Source organism: Selaginella moellendorffii, unplaced genomic scaffold (genome assembly GCF_000143415.4).
Source record: "Selaginella moellendorffii unplaced genomic scaffold, v1.0 SELMOscaffold_55, whole genome shotgun sequence".
NCBI lineage: Eukaryota > Viridiplantae > Streptophyta > Lycopodiopsida > Selaginellales > Selaginellaceae > Selaginella > Selaginella moellendorffii.
Genome location: NW_003314316.1, coordinates 18,810 through 34,230, shown reverse-complemented (window position 1 = coordinate 34,230; position 15,421 = coordinate 18,810). Strand labels below are relative to the sequence as shown.

At 48.8% G+C, this 15,421-nt stretch overlaps 7 protein-coding genes across 10 annotated transcripts; 4 read left to right on the top strand and 3 right to left on the bottom strand.

Moving 5' to 3' along the window:
- Positions 1-1,731: 1,731 nt before the first annotated feature.
- Positions 1,732-2,246, top strand: LOC112350857. The gene is made up of 2 exons (XM_024687824.1): positions 1,732-1,922; positions 1,985-2,246. The coding sequence occupies exons 1-2, from the start codon at positions 1,778-1,780 to the stop codon at positions 2,122-2,124; spliced, it is 285 nt and encodes a 94-aa protein (XP_024543592.1). The 5' UTR covers positions 1,732-1,777; the 3' UTR covers positions 2,125-2,246.
- A 142-nt stretch (positions 2,247-2,388) lies between these two features.
- On the top strand, positions 2,389-4,490 carry LOC9662077 (ribulose bisphosphate carboxylase/oxygenase activase 2, chloroplastic). Its single transcript, XM_002982792.2, has 6 exons — positions 2,389-2,521; positions 2,808-3,145; positions 3,227-3,332; positions 3,386-3,471; positions 3,524-3,999; positions 4,068-4,490. Exons 1-6 carry the CDS (start codon positions 2,486-2,488, stop codon positions 4,346-4,348), a joined length of 1,323 nt encoding a protein of 440 aa, XP_002982838.1. The 5' UTR covers positions 2,389-2,485; the 3' UTR covers positions 4,349-4,490.
- LOC112350856 (putative HVA22-like protein g) lies at positions 4,389-6,108 on the bottom strand. The gene is made up of 7 exons (XM_024687823.1): positions 5,992-6,108; positions 5,818-5,916; positions 5,680-5,736; positions 5,543-5,606; positions 5,275-5,484; positions 4,542-4,794; positions 4,389-4,490 (listed from the first exon to the last, which is right to left on the bottom strand). The coding sequence occupies exons 1-6, from the start codon at positions 6,018-6,020 to the stop codon at positions 4,642-4,644; spliced, it is 612 nt and encodes a 203-aa protein (XP_024543591.1). The 5' UTR covers positions 6,021-6,108; the 3' UTR covers positions 4,389-4,490; positions 4,542-4,641.
- Positions 6,109-6,233: 125 nt separating this feature from the next.
- On the top strand, positions 6,234-7,328 carry LOC9662076. 4 transcript variants are annotated; one of them, XM_024687985.1, is made up of 6 exons: positions 6,234-6,314; positions 6,410-6,486; positions 6,592-6,640; positions 6,740-6,846; positions 6,919-7,001; positions 7,051-7,328. In XM_024687985.1, exons 1-6 carry the CDS (start codon positions 6,266-6,268, stop codon positions 7,253-7,255), a joined length of 570 nt encoding a protein of 189 aa, XP_024543753.1. In that variant the 5' UTR covers positions 6,234-6,265; the 3' UTR covers positions 7,256-7,328. The 4 variants fall into 4 exon arrangements, with proteins under 4 accessions (XP_024543753.1, XP_024543752.1, XP_024543755.1 ...); XM_024687984.1 differs by having other exon boundaries at positions 6,410-6,507; XM_024687987.1 differs by having other exon boundaries at positions 6,410-6,507; positions 7,058-7,197.
- Positions 7,329-7,463: 135 nt separating this feature from the next.
- On the bottom strand, positions 7,464-9,383 carry LOC112350860 (pentatricopeptide repeat-containing protein At4g02750-like). Its single transcript, XM_024687833.1, has one exon. It carries the CDS (start codon positions 9,381-9,383, stop codon positions 7,464-7,466), a length of 1,920 nt encoding a protein of 639 aa, XP_024543601.1.
- Positions 9,384-9,942: 559 nt separating this feature from the next.
- LOC9661897 ((E)-2-epi-beta-caryophyllene synthase-like) lies at positions 9,943-11,046 on the top strand. The gene has a single exon (XM_002982790.1). The coding sequence runs from the start codon at positions 9,943-9,945 to the stop codon at positions 11,044-11,046; it is 1,104 nt and encodes a 367-aa protein (XP_002982836.1).
- Positions 11,047-11,148: 102 nt separating this feature from the next.
- On the bottom strand, positions 11,149-15,402 carry LOC9662075 (WD repeat-containing protein 19). The gene is made up of 22 exons (XM_024687832.1): positions 15,318-15,402; positions 15,021-15,271; positions 14,846-14,930; positions 14,585-14,797; positions 14,483-14,533; positions 14,326-14,433; positions 14,101-14,283; positions 13,971-14,042; positions 13,763-13,927; positions 13,584-13,712; positions 13,403-13,531; positions 13,288-13,353; positions 13,162-13,236; positions 13,020-13,114; positions 12,857-12,961; positions 12,680-12,797; positions 12,455-12,631; positions 12,240-12,397; positions 12,018-12,176; positions 11,812-11,968; positions 11,669-11,761; positions 11,149-11,613 (listed from the first exon to the last, which is right to left on the bottom strand). The coding sequence occupies exons 1-22, from the start codon at positions 15,321-15,323 to the stop codon at positions 11,524-11,526; spliced, it is 2,685 nt and encodes an 894-aa protein (XP_024543600.1). The 5' UTR covers positions 15,324-15,402; the 3' UTR covers positions 11,149-11,523.
- Between the last annotated feature and the right edge of the window lie 19 nt (positions 15,403-15,421).

Here is a 15,421-nt window from a genome sequence, read left to right as displayed (position 1 = left end):
GCTCCGAGAAAGCGCCCAGGATCCAAAGACCAATCTCTCCCAAGGCCGGGAGATGCACACAAAAGTGTGTGGCGACTTGCATCACAGGGCCCCTGAACATGAGAAGGTAATGAAAGGTTTTAGTTCTTCTTGTAGTGCTCCTAGAAAAGAACAATGCAAATTTCTATACAGACCTCTGGTTTTCAAGGATGGCTTTCGAACTCGCAAGTACTGGTTAGCTTTGCTGCATTCATCTCGGACGAAATATCTTGCCTCTTTGGCAGCTTTGATTGAGTGCAGTGCCATTTGAAATCTTCTCAAGAACCGTGACGATGCGATTACTTACGCGAAAACACTTACCAGCAATTGGAAAACAGTATCGTAAAAGAACTCAAAAATGGTATCGCCCTGACAAAAAAATCTATAAGAAACTCTAGCAGCTTATAACTTGTAATAGGAGTTACGTACTTGTGAATAAGGATGGCCTCTCACCGTAGTCTGGAAAAGAAGAACATCAACAGTTTATAGCACTAAAAGCAAGCCAGGTTTTTCCCTGGGTGCGCTCCAAGAAGTTCCAAACTGCATCGTAGACAATGAACTCTAGAGATAAAAGAGCACAGAGAAAACCTTACCTTGCAAGTTCTAATCTCTTACGAGAAGATGAAAACCCACTTCCACTGCTTGAGCAAGGATTTTAATCCAAAGTTACGCCCCCGAATCTTCTTCACCGTGTAGAACTTCTTCTTCCTCCTCCCTCGCTTAAATCCCCTCCGGATCTTCACCATGTCCACATCTTTGTCCGCCTTCATTCGATCGCGCTTGCGCTTCACTTTGGTCACGATGCGTCTCATCATCCTCTTGAGAGCTCTCTCGACTTTGGCCTTGCTGCTTCTCTTGATAGTTCCTCTCAAGAACGCCATGACGCTCATCTGCTTCGCTTTCTTCTTCTTCTTCTTCGTCTTTTTCTTCTTCTTCTTCTTCTTCTTCTTTTTCTTCTTCTTCTCGGCCACCTCCGGCCGTGGAGCTCCTCCACAGACAACTATGGCAGTGGAAGTCGACGCAGACGGCATGGCGGTGGCAGCACTCACTGGAACGAGAGCTTGCTCCGCGCTGCCGATTGGAATCGGTCGTGAGCTTCGCTTAGACCTCTTCCTCGTAGATTCATGGACTTTCTTCTGCGCTGCCATGGAGATTTGCGACCACTCCTCGGCATGGTCTTGGCCGTGCTCGACATGCCAATCCTTCTTCACGACCTCTTCTTTCGCCGCCGGTGGCTTGTCCAGCAACGAAGACCTCCTCTTAATCTCAACAACAGCGCCGCCGCCGCCGCCGCCGCTCGTCGAGGGCTGATCGCTGCCTTTCACCTGCTCGCTCGATTCATCCGGCCGGCTGCCAGCGTCAGCGATCGGACTAAAGCTCGAGAACCAGATCATCGGCTGCTGGACGACGGGCTCCCTGTCCGCCTCGAAGATCCTCACATCCTCCGATTCGGCAAAGCTTACGCGCTTCCTCGGCGGCGGCGCGGAGGGGAGAACTGGAGAGGAGTACCTGAATTTCGGGACGTCGGGCCTGCTGCTCCTCTCAAGCAGGCTCAATCGCCTCGCCGGCGGCGGGGGCGGCGGGGGCTTCTCGTCCGCCATTCTCCCCCCAAAACTCGATTGATTCACACGACCATTTTTAGGGTTCTTGAATAACTGATGAGACGAATATTCGCTTGCTTTAAGCGGCGCCGCTTATTTTCGTTTGCCCCTTTAGTTTTTAAAGCGGCGGCGCTCCCATCTTTTAGGGTTTATCAGGTATGTCGCAGGACGCATCGCGAGTGATCCGATCGTTCCGCCCTTCGGGGCCTATGTTCCCGATGAAGGCCGTGCCCGCCGTGCTGGGCTCCTTCGTCTTTGCCTACGTTTGCCAGGATCTCATCTCCAATCGCAAGATCTTTGGAGGCAAGTGAAATTTCTCCCCGCCCTAATTTTCCCTGGAACGCGCATTCGATTCTCTGTGGCAGGCACCACTCCGCGCACCATGACGCCCGAGTGGATCGCCGAGACGGAGAGGAGGTACGATGAGGGCTGGCCGCGCACGGCGTCGGAGAATCCAGTAGTGATGAACCCTATTTCTCGAAGGAACTGGCGCAAGGTGGAGTAAAACGAAGAGAGAGCTCGAGAAATAAACAATGTAGCGCAGGTGCTTAAGCTCTTAAGACGAGGTTTTTTTTTGCTTTGTGTTAATCTAATCCGATAACGTAAATTCGTGGTCGAGAAGTGGAATATTGGAGAGGAATCAATATTTAATTTGCAGCCATTGTGCGCATGCCACCTGGCGTGTGTTCTCCACCCTTCCTGGCCTGAGAATGGTGCCACGTGTGCGCCGCGTGATCCAGCCGCGCGGTTTGCACAATGTGTGCCTGAGAACCACGCGATTGTGTTTTTATCTTGTGTCTAGAAGAAGCGCCACTCCCCCTCTCGCAATACCTAGCTCTCCCACCGCTCTCCCTCGCTCGCTCGCAATGGCGTCGTCTCTCCAGGCGGTCCCCGTTGCTCAGGTATAATCTCTCCTCTGGATCGCATCCATGGATTCTTGCTCCTGGCGCTAGATTGCTACATTTCCATCGCTGCAATGCGAGGCATCGATCGATTCTGGGCACATTTTCTTCAAGAATTGTTCCTCTTGCTCGAAATATCACGCATCGATCGATCGCGAAATCTTTCCTGATTTCGTTTCGTTGATAATGCATCGTGTTTTGTCGTCTCCACAACGCATTGATTAGATCCAGCGCATTCTTGCTCGCGATCGAGAATTCACTGACCTGTCTTGTTCCTTTCTCCCAGGCTGTGAGCTTACCAGCGCAGAAATCCTCATCCAAGGTGGCCTGTCTCAATTCCCAGTTTCTCGGCCTCAACCTGAAAAGGAAGAATGCGTTCCAAGCATCGCTCTCGCATGCTATCGGACATAGCCGGGTGGTTTGCGAGTCTTCGAGCACAGAGGACGAAACAAAGCAGTCGGCGAAAGATAGATGGGGGGGCTTGGCGACCGATATCTCGGACGACCAGCAGGACATTACTCGTGGCAAGGGAATGGTGGACACTCTCTACCAAGGAGCCATTGGAATGGGAACCCAGAATGCTATCATGAGTAGCTACGAGTACATCAGCACGGCCCAGCGCAAGTAAGCTTCTTCTTCTACGTCAAAGTTGCTCGTTTTTTTTTTCCTGATCCATTGATGATGTTGTGAATCGAATTCGTCCAGCTTTGCTTTTGACAACACCAAGGACGGCTTTTACATCGCACCCGCGTTCATGGAGAAGCTGATGATCCATATTGCCAAGAACTTCATGTCACTTCCAAACATCAAGGCAAGCTAATTTACAAGTTTTTTTTAAAGTTTTTCCTAAATACAATGTCCCAGGTGCCACTCATTCTTGGAATCTGGGGAGGCAAAGGTCAGGGGAAGTCATTCCAGTGCGAGCTCGTGTTTTCCAAGCTTGGTGTCAAGTAAGTTTCTATTGTTTGTTCAAGTCATTCATTCTCATGTTTTTGCTGGCAGCCCGATCATGATGAGCGCTGGAGAACTCGAGAGTGGAAATGCAGGAGAGCCTGCGAAACTCATCCGGCAGAGATACCGCGAGGCTGCGGATATCATCAAGAAGAAAGGAAAGATGTGCTGCCTCTTCATCAACGATCTGGATGCCGGTGCTGGGCGAATGGGTGGCACCACCCAGTACACCGTCAACAACCAGATGGTGAACGCAACGCTCATGAACATCGCGGACAATCCGACCAACGTCCAGCTCCCTGGAATCTACAACAAGGAGGAGATCCCCCGAGTTCCAATCATCGTCACTGGAAACGACTTCTCCACGCTCTACGCGCCGCTCATCCGAGATGGTCGTATGGAGAAGTACTACTGGGCGCCAACCCGCGAGGACAGGATAGGAGTTTGCAAGGGGATCTTCCGCACAGATGGGATCTCCGACGACGACATGGTGAGGCTTGTGGATGCATTCCCAGGCCAATCCATCGGTACGCGGAACTTCTCTCGATCGACATTCCGCAACTTCTCACTCCTTTTTCCGTTTCGTCTTTCGCAGATTTCTTCGGTGCTCTAAGAGCAAGAGTGTATGATGACGAGGTCCGGAAGTGGATCGAATCCACCGGCGTGGAGAACATTGGATCCAAGCTCGTCAACTCAAGGGACGGGCCACCAACGTTTGCCAAGCCGGCCATGACCATCAACAAGCTCATGTCGTATGGATACATGCTCGTCAAGGAGCAAGAGAACGTCAAGAGGGTCCAACTCGCCGAGAAGTATATGTCCGAGGCCGCCTTGGGCGATGCCAACGAAGACGCCATCAAGCAGGGTACCTTCTAAGCTTACTCCAAGCTCTCTCTCGCTCGGTGATCGCAAGAGGTATTGTAACGCTCCACTCTTTTATTTCACGCCAAGTCTCTCGAGACTATATCTTCTTCTTCTTCCACAAGAAATATGAATATATACATGCCCTTTGGAAAAACTGGAAGCACGAGAGTTAGATAACAGAGAAATGGAATCTATCTACACGTACCATCTATTGGGACGAAGTGTATGATCGATCACACCGCAAGCTCTGGCTTATTTGTACGAGTTTTTTTTCTTTCGAGAGGAGGAGGAGGCTTGGAAAAGTCTCACCACACATTGGCGGCTCTTCTCCTGTTGACAAGTGGCTCGCGATAACCCTCTGGGACCTCCTCCAGTGCCTCGGCCTCATTAACAAGGTGATAGTCCTCGTCTTCGACAATCTGGCCACCAGCAGGAGGTTGATCCCTGGTTGTCACATTCTGCGAGAAAAACAAAGGAGGCCATTACAAACAGAAGACCCGAGAAACGAAGAGAGAAAACGAGAAAGCAAAGCTCTACTTTGGTTAACAGAGAGGATAAGGCTCGGGAAGAAGTACGAAAAAGAGGAAGGAGGCTTTGGCTCACAAAAAGGAATCGGAGTTTCGTTTTCAAGTATGAAGAAGCTTTTAGTTGGTCTTGACAGGAGGGTGTGGATTGCTGTTTGGATGCGGGTGTGGTGGATTGAACGATGCCTGTGCATCAGGATGGACGGGAAGTTGTGAGCCATCTGAGGGTTCAGTGACGGCCACATAGTTTGCTACGGTTGTGTAGCCATAGTTCGAGGCAAGGGTGAAGGAGCGTCTCAGCCAGCCGGGTCTACTTTCCTATAGGAGAAGTTCGAAAGTGGCAAAGAAACGGGGTTAAAGGACGCGTTCTGCTAGCTTAACACTCGAAATGAAGGAAAACGTAACAAAGCGTACCTGAGTTACGACGGGAGGGTTCGGAGTTTGCGAAGCCACGTAGTGAAGGAGCTCCAAGAACCTGGCTTGCACGTACATCGCAGCTCTCTGCCAGTAATTGTAAGCCAAATCCCCTGCCCGAGTCTTCAACTCGTTCAGGTGGCGATCGATCGTTGGCTCGTGGAAAGAGACGTATGGTTTCAGGAACGTCATGTATATGTAGGTGGCCCCCTGGAACAACGAGTGCTGGTTATTATCCCTTGAAAGAACAGCTAAGAAAGTACCAGACCTTTGTTTTGGGATACCACAGATAGATGATAAATGCGACCTTTGCTTCGTTGTACATTGGAAACCTGGAGAAACAAGCTCTTGCTCTTAAGAAGAAAAAAAGAAAAAGAAGAGAGAAATGGAAGAGTAAGCTCGTACCAAGAGATGAAAGTGTCCCCGATGCGCTCAAATATCGTCAAAACCGCGATGATCATCCTGATCGAGGCAAAGAAATGAGCAAAACAAACAGTGTTCTTCTCTCCAGCAAGGATAGGAAAGGGAAAAGTCACGCATTACCAGTATTGGCACCAGAATCGAAGAGCATCGATGTCTGGACGGCTCTTCTCGACACCTTTGAAGCACTCGTAAGCGGGATAGGCATAGCCGACAACCATTCTACAAGAAAAACATCGCCAAGAAAGCGATTGTCACTCGAGAATCACGGCGCGGAGGAAGGAAATCGAGACTTACAGGATCAATCGCGTCACAATGGAGCCCATGGCCGTGACGAACAGCGCCGCCGCCCGCCCAGCCCTGCCCAGCGCCAAGAAAACGAGTAAAAGAAGTTCCAAAATCTCTTCCCTCACATATCAAACCAAATAGCCCTATTTCGGGTTTAAGTTTAAGCCATTTAAACGGGCGCGTCCGTTAACGCAAATCCGACGTGTCATAGCAGTTTCCGTCAGTCAATTAGGGCTAGGGTTTTTTAAAAAACAAAGAAAGATAGCCTTGCCCGGGCGTGGCTATGGCGGGGCGAGAGGTGAGGGAATACACCAATCTCAGCGATTCGCGAGGTAAGATCTCCAAAAAAATTCCTGCTACATCCGAATTCGCTGCTAGAATAAGGGATTTGGGGTGGAATGTGGGCTGAATTTTCGATTTCTTGCAGATAAGAGATGGTATTCCAAGGGTTTGAGAGACAAGATAGATGATGAAGATGCGGCGTTCAAGAAGATGGTCGCCAGGGTTAGTGAACCGGCCATACTGGTTTTAAGCTTCTATTTTTTCGCTTCCAGTCGAGCGATGTTACTGAGAACTTGCCCTGACAGGGATATTGGCGCTGCGAAACAGATGCAAGAGGTAGCAGGGGAACGCGGAGGGTATTTGCATGGGCGAGGCGGTACTGTTCTTCACTTAGTTTTTGAATTCCTTGCATTTCTCTAGGAAAAGCTCGTTTTTTTCTTGGTTTTCTCACGTTTTCCTGGGAGGGTCTTTGCAGCTCTTGACAGCGATGATCTTCTCTACCTCAAAGAACAGATGGAAGCCGAGGAGGATGCCGAGAGGGTGAGGAGGAGATCAGAGAAGAAGGCGTTTGATGCGTTTAAGATATCCTTCACACTTTTGAGACGGCTATCTCTTTTTCCGTGATTGATCTCCTTGACGCGAGTTTTCCAGCACAAAGCGGCCAGCTTAGTGGACGCTTCTCAAGCTCCGGCGTTCCCTGCAATCCGTGTAGAGCCCAAGCCAAGGAGTGGAATCCGGTACTGGTTAAGTTCAAGCGTGGTTCTTTTTGTGACTTGGCTCTTGTAGGCAACAGGATCTACTTAAGAGCATTGTGGAAGTAAAGCCGAAGAGAGTTCGTGTTGCTGGCCCTGCGACGAATGATCGTGTTGAAGCACGATCGCCGAGTCCAGCAGCTCCTACTACTTTGCAGCCACAATCCACTACAGAAGCTAAAGATGGCGACATTGGTTTGCTGGGTTTAGCGTATCAAAGCTCTGACGAAGATGAGTAGCGGGCATTCTATAAATAAATGAAGGTGATTTGTATAAAATGATTGATATCTATGTTACTTTGTGTACAATTGAGATCGAGCCTAAAAGCTTGTGAGTTTTATCAACATAGACAACAAAGATGATATCATGGAAGAACTTTTCCAATTCCAGGAACTTGGAAAAACTTGGGAGATCCATCCTTGTGTTCCCTGTGTGGTACTTTCTCTTCTATCCTAAAATATATGGGAGGGGACTGCAAGGATCCAACTGATGTAAATTTTGAGCAACTTTGATACTTACATTCTTAGCTCCATGGATCTTTCGTGCATTAAGTATGGACGTCCACTCCTCAACGTTAGGATGAAATGGCATGGAGGCGGCAAGCTCCTCGGCCTCCTCCACTCTTCCCGACCGTCCTAGCAGATCCACCATGCACTTGAAGTGCTCCGCAGTCGCCACAAGCTCGTAGTCGAGCTCCATCGCCACAAAGTAGCACCAAGCACTGGACAAGCTCCCTGCGTGAACGCTCGCAGAGAGAAGCGCCAGGAAAGTGATTCCATCCGGCTGGAGCCCCTCGCACTGCATCTTCGAGTAGCACCGCTCGGCGTCTCTCCACAGCCCGTTCTGAGCGAAAGCTGTGATCATAGCGTTCCATGACACGGCATCGGCGTTGTTCATTCGCTCAAACACCACCTCTGCGCGATCGAGGAGCCCGAACTTACCATACATGTTGATCATCGCATTTGCAACCAGCAAATCCTTCTCGAGCTTGCTGCCGCTGATGGAGCCGTGAAGATCTCTCCCTTCCCTGCTGCTCGAGAAGCTCGCACAGGCATCGAAAGCACAGGCCAGAGCCACAGCGTCGGGATCCATGCCTTCCAAGTCCGTGAGTCGAAAGAGGAGGAACGCTTCTCTGTGGTAGCCGCTCTGGGAGTAAGCAGTGAGCATCACAGTCCACGAGACCACGTCTCGATGCGGCATTTGGTCGAAGGCATCCCTGGCTTGATCGAGCCTGTTGTGTTGTGCGAGACAACTTATCATGCCGTTCCATGACTGGACATTCTTGTCGGGTGTCTGCTGGAAGTAGTGACGCGCTGTCTGGAAGTCCCCGCAGTGAGCAGCCGCAATGACTATGGCGTTCCACAAGATGGTGTCTCGGTTGGGGATCTTGTCAAATAGCTTCCTTGCTGCCTCCAGATCCCCGACACGACCATATCCAACGATGATCGCTGTCTGGCAGACCAGATCTTGCTCGAATGGTGTGGTGCTTAGCAAGAGTAGTGCTTTAGAAGGATGCCCCGACTCGGCATACGCTGAAACCATAGCTCTCCAGGACACTCGATCACGTCGCGGCATCTTGTCGAAGAGCTCCTTGGCATCTTGAAGCTGGGATCTTCGTGAGTAAGCCGTGATCATGAAGTTCCATAGCTCTGGAGGAGGACCATGATCTTCTTCTGCTTCTTCCGCTAGCCGATCAAATAGGCCATGGGCTTGTTGCATATATCCAGCCCGGGCATACGCCATCACCATCGTTGTCCAAGTGATGGCATTGCGTTGAGACGAAGGCATTCTCTCAAAGAGCTCTCTCGCATCTTTGAGATCCCCGTTCTTCACGTACGCGCTGATCATCGCGTTCCACGAGACTTGGTTTGGAGCCTGGAGCCCGTCAAACATCTGCTTGGCGAGTTTGAGATCGCCATCCCTGGCAGCTGCCGTGATCATAATGTTCCACGAAGCCACGTCTTTGCTCGGCATCCTGCTAAACGTTCTCCGTGCCTCTTCCAAAAACCCATGCTGCGCTTGGGCCGATACCAACGCGTTCCAAGAGACCACGTTGCGCTGTGGCATTTTGTCGAAGAAGAGCCGAGCGTCGTCGAGATACCCGTTTTGGGCATATGTCGCGAGCATGATGTTGAAAGCCACAACGTTGGGCCTGTCGATCGCGTCGAACACCTGCCGGGCATCTCTCACACTACCGCACTTGCCGTACATGTGGACGAGCAGATTGGCCAGGTACCTGTCTCGACTGTAGCTGCTTCCGAGTACGAGAGAGTGAACCTTTCTAGCCTGGGCCAAGTCTTTTGCACCTCGGACAAATCTTGCGAGTCTATCAGCACTGTGATCTTCCGGTGATGCTGGAAGAGGCATCACCTCTTCAATCAAACAAAGGAAAGTTATTGAGTCATAATGTATTCTTTAACACCTCATAGGGCGGCGAACTTGCAGCTCTGGCAATGCGGTTCGCCTGAAGGAGTCGATCGATTTTCTATGTATCAAGTTTCAAGCTCTCTTCTTCAAGCTGTAGAAAACCTTATATCACAATTGTTTGAATGCCCCCAAGAGCGGAAACTAGAAGCGTTCCACTAGCTAGTTGAGATAATTAGAGGGTTGACCTCTCCAAACAAGAACACGAGAGTGATCGTGCACTCGGATTTTACGGAATTATTTAGAATAGCTGCAAATGATTATAATAGTACTAAATAATTGGTAGATTCTCTCCTCTTACAATTCCATCGCGCTGTGGACAAACGGGCAGCTTGACGTGAAACTTAGTATAAATCGAAGACCTGTCGAAGCCATTGTGATTGACACAGAGTCCGTGTTCAACAGAAGCTACAAATGGTTCATGCTAGTACTAATGTTCCAATCCAAGCGGACAAACCGGGCAGCATGACGTGAAAGAAACCATTGTGCTTGGCAGAAAGAAATGGGGAGCCTGTGTTTGCAGAAGCTATCAGCGGTAGAACATCTCTTCGCTCTCGAGAGTTTCGAGCTTCCGGAGGTACCATGCTCTCTCTCTTTCCACAGGCACCCCGAGTACAAGTCAATCACCAGGGAAGCAAACGAGTGGGCATTCAAATGCACGAGGAGGGATTTGAGTCCGGAGGAGAAGAAATCCCTGCTCCAGTGGAAGGTTCCAATGGTGACATGCCTTTCCACGGCTCACGCTCCGAAAGAGAATATGGTGGCGTCGGCCAAGTTTGCTTGGGCCATTGCTTTCCTGGACGACCCGATTGATGGCAACGAGGTCGCCTCAACATCGTATCTCGACACTGTTCTTAGCCTCTGCAATGGAACCGCATCGCTTACGGAAGTTCCAGATATTGTTGCGTATCGAGCTTGCCACGATCTGATGAAGGATTTGAGGTCTCTGTTGAAGCCGGAGCTCTTCAAGCGCACAGTTTCCACTGTCGAGGGTTGGGCGAGAAGCATTTCGAGTGACGACTTGAAGCAGGACTACAAGCTCTACAGGAGGAACAACATCTTCATTCTGCCACTGTTCTACACACTCATTGGCGCTTCCTTTGAACATGAGGATGTCGAGTCCCCGGATTTCGTCAGTGCTCAGAACGCTATGCTTGATCATATATGGATGGTGAACGATATCTTCTCGTTTCGCAAGGAGTTCTACCAGAAGAAGTTGAACAACCTGCCGGCTGTGCTGCTGCTCACCGATCCGAGCGTGAAGACGTTTCAGGAAGCAGTGAACGCTACATGCAGGATGATCCAGGAGAAGGAAGAAGAATTCATCTATTACCACGACATCCTTGCCGCGAACGCGTCCCGGGATGGGAAGGAGTTCTTGAAGTTCCTGGATGTTCTCTCCTGCGCAATCCCGGCGAATCTGGCGTTCCACTATGCGAGCAGCCGCTACCACGGCATGGATAACCCCCTTCTAGCCGGGGGCACGTTTCATGGGACCTGGATTCTGGACCCAAAGCGCACCATCATCGTTTCGGACCCGAACAGAAGCAACGCGGCGGCATCAAACAAACTCAACCATATCCAAGATTTATCAAAGTTGATATGAAAAATATGTGTACTTTCAGATACCTTAAAATCCTTAGTATGCGTTGACGAGCGTGGGTTTGTACACTATGAAGAGTCACAGAAAGAGAAAAAGGTGGTGCGAATAATATAGCAAATAATATGCATTATTGCCACATTTCTGGGACGCCTTAGCCCCACTATTTCTAAACGAGCGGCATCTTGACGAAGAGCTTCTTGTCTTCAAGTTGGGAGCTTTTCGAGGCCCCTGTGCTAGCTAGGCCACGAGCTTGATGGATATATCCAGCTCATGACCATCGTTGTCCAAGTGATGGCACGACAAAAGAGGTCTCTCGCATCTTTGAGATCCGTGCTTCATGTACGCGCTGATCATAGCGTTTCATTGGGATCCTGGAGCCCGTCAAACATCTGCTTGGGAAGTTTAAGATCGCCATCCCTTCCTGCTACTGTTCGTTACTGTTATCTTGCGCTAGCCTCGATGCTGCTTCCAGCATCGGCATCACTTCTTCAAATCCGGATTTACAAGCACCAGGTCCTCTTCAGCAACGGGTTGACTGCACATAGGACATGTCTTCTCTACTTCCAGCATCTGTAGTTAAAGAAGTTACTACACCTGTGTTTGAATCATAATGTTTGGATATGACCTTTAAGAACTCAGACATGAGAGCGGGGAACTTGCAGCTGGGGCATGTTGTCCAATCTTCCAACACCATATGCCGACCAGAAACTATACAAAACTGCACAGACAGAGGGATTGAGGCAAAAATTCCAAAACGCCAGCACTCACAGGGATGTTGCTTCCACAAGCCGGACAGTCAAGTTGCGTTTCTGGTATAGGTAGCGAACACACGGGGCATGGAGACAGAGGCTCCTCGTCTTCAACCTTTTCCGGCTTGCGTACTATTTTTTCGATCTTTCGTTTGTACGCAGGAGCAATCATCTGCCTGAATCGAAAGTCAATCACGTGATTCCCAAAACAAAAGCAAATAATACCTGTACTCCGGATTCATTAGCATGGAAGCATAATCGAAAGCGGATTTTTTCAGGCCTGAACGTTGACACTCGATAACGGCCGATGTGAGAATCTGAACTACGTGAGCAGGAAACATCGAAATGTTTTTCACTATGCGGATGAGCATGCGAGCACTTAATCTGAAGAGCAAACAATGTATCACGAAACAAATGAATTAAGGAAAAAGTTAAGCAGGGCCAAACCTGTGATTTTCAAGACGGATTAACGTTTTTACAAGAATGTAGGAATGAAGAAGCATGAGTTGTCTAAGGAGTTCACTAGGCACTTGCTTTCCGTGATCTTGAAGTGTTCTACAGTAATCCAGTAGAAGTTGATGCCCGCTCCTATAATTGCCTGCTTCCTTTTTTACGATAACAATGATCAGAGACATGACTATTCACAGCTCACTTCTACTCACCCTCTCTTGGTCAGCAATCAATCTGGCAGCTTTTGTGGCCTGCTCGTAATGCCCAAGGACCGTGTGCAAGCGCTGCAAATGTTTCTGTGTTTTTTCCGCTCTTGTGGCATCCGTCAGGAAATCAAACAATTGCGAGATAAGTTCCTCGGATTTAAGACGCCCAACCATTGCTATGGCCTGAAGCAAAGAGCTTTAACCTTGATACATTAAAATAATCCTCATTACCTGATCAATTCCTTCAGGCGAACCCCATTGAAGGTACAAGTTAAGAGCTTTCTTTGTTTCATTGCAACGTTCGAACAGTAAGCCAGCTTGTGTGTAGTTTCCCGTGGATTCGTAGTACCTGACCATCGGATAAAGGAAGTTCACAGATCAGAAATAACATGGAAATTGAAGCTTAACTTGGCAAGTGTCAAACGTTCTTCAGTTGACGCTATATCGACCACGAGTCCGGTGTATACATCCATTTTACCATGAAGTTGAGCCAGCTCCCGAGCTTCGTCCCTTCTACTGTCCGGATTAAGCTGATACTGCAGAAAGATGCCCCCAAAGAATAATATATTACCTTTTTGCCATGATAAAAAATTCAATAGCTCGATCGTAATCTCCATTTCCCTTGCAGAACTTCGCAGCTAGAAATGCTCCGGAAATGGACTTAGTCTGTGTAAATCTTATAGTCGGAGAACTCAAGTTCGATGAAAGATTACCTCATACACCACAGAATAAGCTCTCGAGGGGTTATTTAGTGGTCCTAATTCCAGCCGAACTACGTTTTCAAAATCCTGCGAGTAAGAGCAAGCGTTAAACATGCACTGTAATTCGAATATGCTCACCTCTCCCGCTTCATATGCAGCTGATGCATCAGAATATTTTCGTTCCCCCTCCATAGCTCTCCCATACTAGCCATACCAATGTAAGTAGTGAACTTCTTGTGTTGCTTCAGCTTACTTCGTTGTAAAACATTAAGCTATCTAGCTCCCTCAAAAGCAAGCAAGCCTTTGAGTAGTTTCTGGCTGCAATGTATAGCCTTGTGGCCTTCTGAGGTTGTTTACCCATCTCATATAGTTCTGCAGCATCCTAGCGACATCAGATAGTGAAACTGACCGGGAGATAATAGCAGAAGAAATACCTGTAATAAGTTCAAGCCTTCGAGAATCTTTGCGCATTCGCCAAAAAGGCGCGTATCATTGCACTCTATTGCCAACTGCTTTCCCTTCCAAATGTCACCAACGTGAATAAGTGCCCGTGCTAGGCCGGCCTGAACAAGACAGGTTGACGGACGAGATAAAATATCATCAAAGACTACACCTTTGCTTGAGAGTAACGAGGTGTGTCGGGAAGGCACACTTTCAGAGTATCTTGATAATGCATTACTGATTGACGATATTCGCCTTTCCGTTCAAGCCACTTAGCATAGTGCCACTTTATATCATGGATTGAAGGCGAATCCAGTTGAACAGCTAGTGGCAACGCCTAAAAGAAAAGGACGATGAGATCAAAGATCAGGCTTCCTTACCCGATCCCATTGTTGTAGGCTCATTCGTAGATCCACTGCAGATTGCGGATGTATAGATTTCAAAAAATAATCCTGTCAAAGTTTAATTGGATTTGCGCGCTCACTAGAATTCGCTGGACACACTCTGTACCTGTGCTGTATCATGCTCTCCAAATATTGTCATTACATGACCAGCGAATAAATATTTATCTTCAATGTGTTCCAAAGGACGTAAAAGCATTTGCATCTTCACGTCCTTTGCTTGCTGGCAAGCTTTTAAAGCTAAATCCAGATCCATCTGCTCCAGCGCCTGTTTCGCTAAAGCGTCCCACACCTGACATACACCGTCATGGAGCATTCAGCAACAGAGCAGTACCTCTTTCTCATTTAAAACAATCGCATCATTCCACGCCTCCTTGAAATGGAACAGAGCAATGTTTTGATCAAATCTCATCCTTCTCTCAGCTTGGCTTTCAACTCGCCCCTGCAGACATTTTTAAAACAGGAAGTCATTAGTTGGTAGGCGTCTTCACCTTGATCCACTTGTGTGTTTCAAGAATTACTTCTTCTACAGGAGCACTCCCCTGCTACACAACTCAGGAATAAGAAACCTCGATGAACAAACATGCAGTTACCTGGCTCGTCAAAACTCCGTTCTGGAGTGCCAAAGGAACAAATCCAACAGGCCTTGTCGTTGACAAGCCTACGAACATAAGCTTCGGTGAGACACTCGCACTGGAATAGATAAAAACCATGTCTTCATGGCCTTTAGAAATCACCACTACATTCGAATCATCGGAATCCCACAGCACGTTGTCCGGATTGTCAGTCTCGCTTATCAAGGATGTCTGCAAGTTTTACTCATCCCGTCAAAGCCACCAGAAAACGATAAGAACCTCTTGCGAAACAGGATTGTAGACAAAGAGATGCTCCATTTCGTCCTCAAGTATCACTCGTGTCCCAATGACATTAACCCACAGCCTACACGCAGGAAAAAGAATCAGAGAAAATAGAGAGATGGACAAAAAAAGATCTAAAGACCATTTTCAGCAGCAAGACAAGAATCCCAACCTTTTGATGCCTTGCGAGTGATGAAACGTCGTTGAAAGCAGCGGGGCATCTTCTTCAAGAAGATAATGCACGATATCCCCATTCTTTGTCCCATAGATCAAGAAATCAAGCGCGATCTCCACGCAGCTGGCATCGCTGGCGCCCCCGCCGCTCGGAAACGTCCAATGGAGCTTGCGATCCTTGCCCTGTTGGAGGCGCACGACCGTAATCTTGCCCCGGCGCAAGCAAGCGCTATATTTCTCGTTCCTCACCTGCGCGATCGATCAATACCTAGGGCAGGAAGAGCAAGAAACACACCTCCATTCTCGTCACACGCCACCGCCGCGAGCCACCAGCGCCACAATCGATCGCTCCATCGCTGGGCGAGCTAGAGCTAGGGCAAAACTGGCGTCTCAAAACGT

Excerpts from the sequence above, each read along its gene's own strand:
- LOC9662075 (XM_024687832.1), bottom strand. Across the intron at positions 13,713-13,762 it reads CTCGTTACTCTCAAGCAAAG|GCCGGCCTAGCACGGGCACT; the intron begins GTGTAGTCTTTG and ends TGTCTTGTTCAG. Across the intron at positions 13,115-13,161 it reads CTTATTCTGTGGTGTATGAG|ACTAAGTCCATTTCCGGAGC; the intron begins GTAATCTTTCAT and ends AGATTTACACAG.
- LOC112350860 (XM_024687833.1), bottom strand. The coding sequence starts at position 9,383 with ATGCCTCTTCCAGCATCACCGGAAGATCACAGTGCTGATAGACTCGCA.
- LOC112350856 (XM_024687823.1), bottom strand. The coding sequence starts at position 6,020 with ATGGGCTCCATTGTGACGCGATTGATCCT. Across the intron at positions 5,607-5,679 it reads GGGGACACTTTCATCTCTTG|GTTTCCAATGTACAACGAAG; the intron begins GTACGAGCTTAC and ends TTGTTTCTCCAG. Across the intron at positions 5,485-5,542 it reads TGTGGTATCCCAAAACAAAG|GGGGCCACCTACATATACAT; the intron begins GTCTGGTACTTT and ends TCGTTGTTCCAG.
- LOC112350857 (XM_024687824.1), top strand. The coding sequence starts at position 1,778 with ATGTCGCAGGACGCATCGCGAGTGATCCGATCGTTCCGCCCTTCGGGG. Across the intron at positions 1,923-1,984 it reads CAATCGCAAGATCTTTGGAG|GCACCACTCCGCGCACCATG; the intron begins GCAAGTGAAATT and ends TCTCTGTGGCAG.
- LOC9662077 (XM_002982792.2), top strand. The coding sequence starts at position 2,486 with ATGGCGTCGTCTCTCCAGGCGGTCCCCGTTGCTCAG. Across the intron at positions 3,472-3,523 it reads TTTTCCAAGCTTGGTGTCAA|CCCGATCATGATGAGCGCTG; the intron begins GTAAGTTTCTAT and ends TTTTGCTGGCAG. Across the intron at positions 4,000-4,067 it reads ATTCCCAGGCCAATCCATCG|ATTTCTTCGGTGCTCTAAGA; the intron begins GTACGCGGAACT and ends CGTCTTTCGCAG.
- LOC9662076 (XM_024687984.1), top strand. The coding sequence starts at position 6,266 with ATGGCGGGGCGAGAGGTGAGGGAATACACCAATCTCAGCGATTCGCGA. Across the intron at positions 6,508-6,591 it reads TTAGTGAACCGGCCATACTG|ATGCAAGAGGTAGCAGGGGA; the intron begins GTTTTAAGCTTC and ends GCTGCGAAACAG. Across the intron at positions 6,847-6,918 it reads AGGCGTTTGATGCGTTTAAG|AAAGCGGCCAGCTTAGTGGA; the intron begins ATATCCTTCACA and ends GTTTTCCAGCAC.
- LOC9661897 (XM_002982790.1), top strand. The coding sequence starts at position 9,943 with ATGGGGAGCCTGTGTTTGCAGAAGCTATCAGCGGTAGAACATCTCTTC.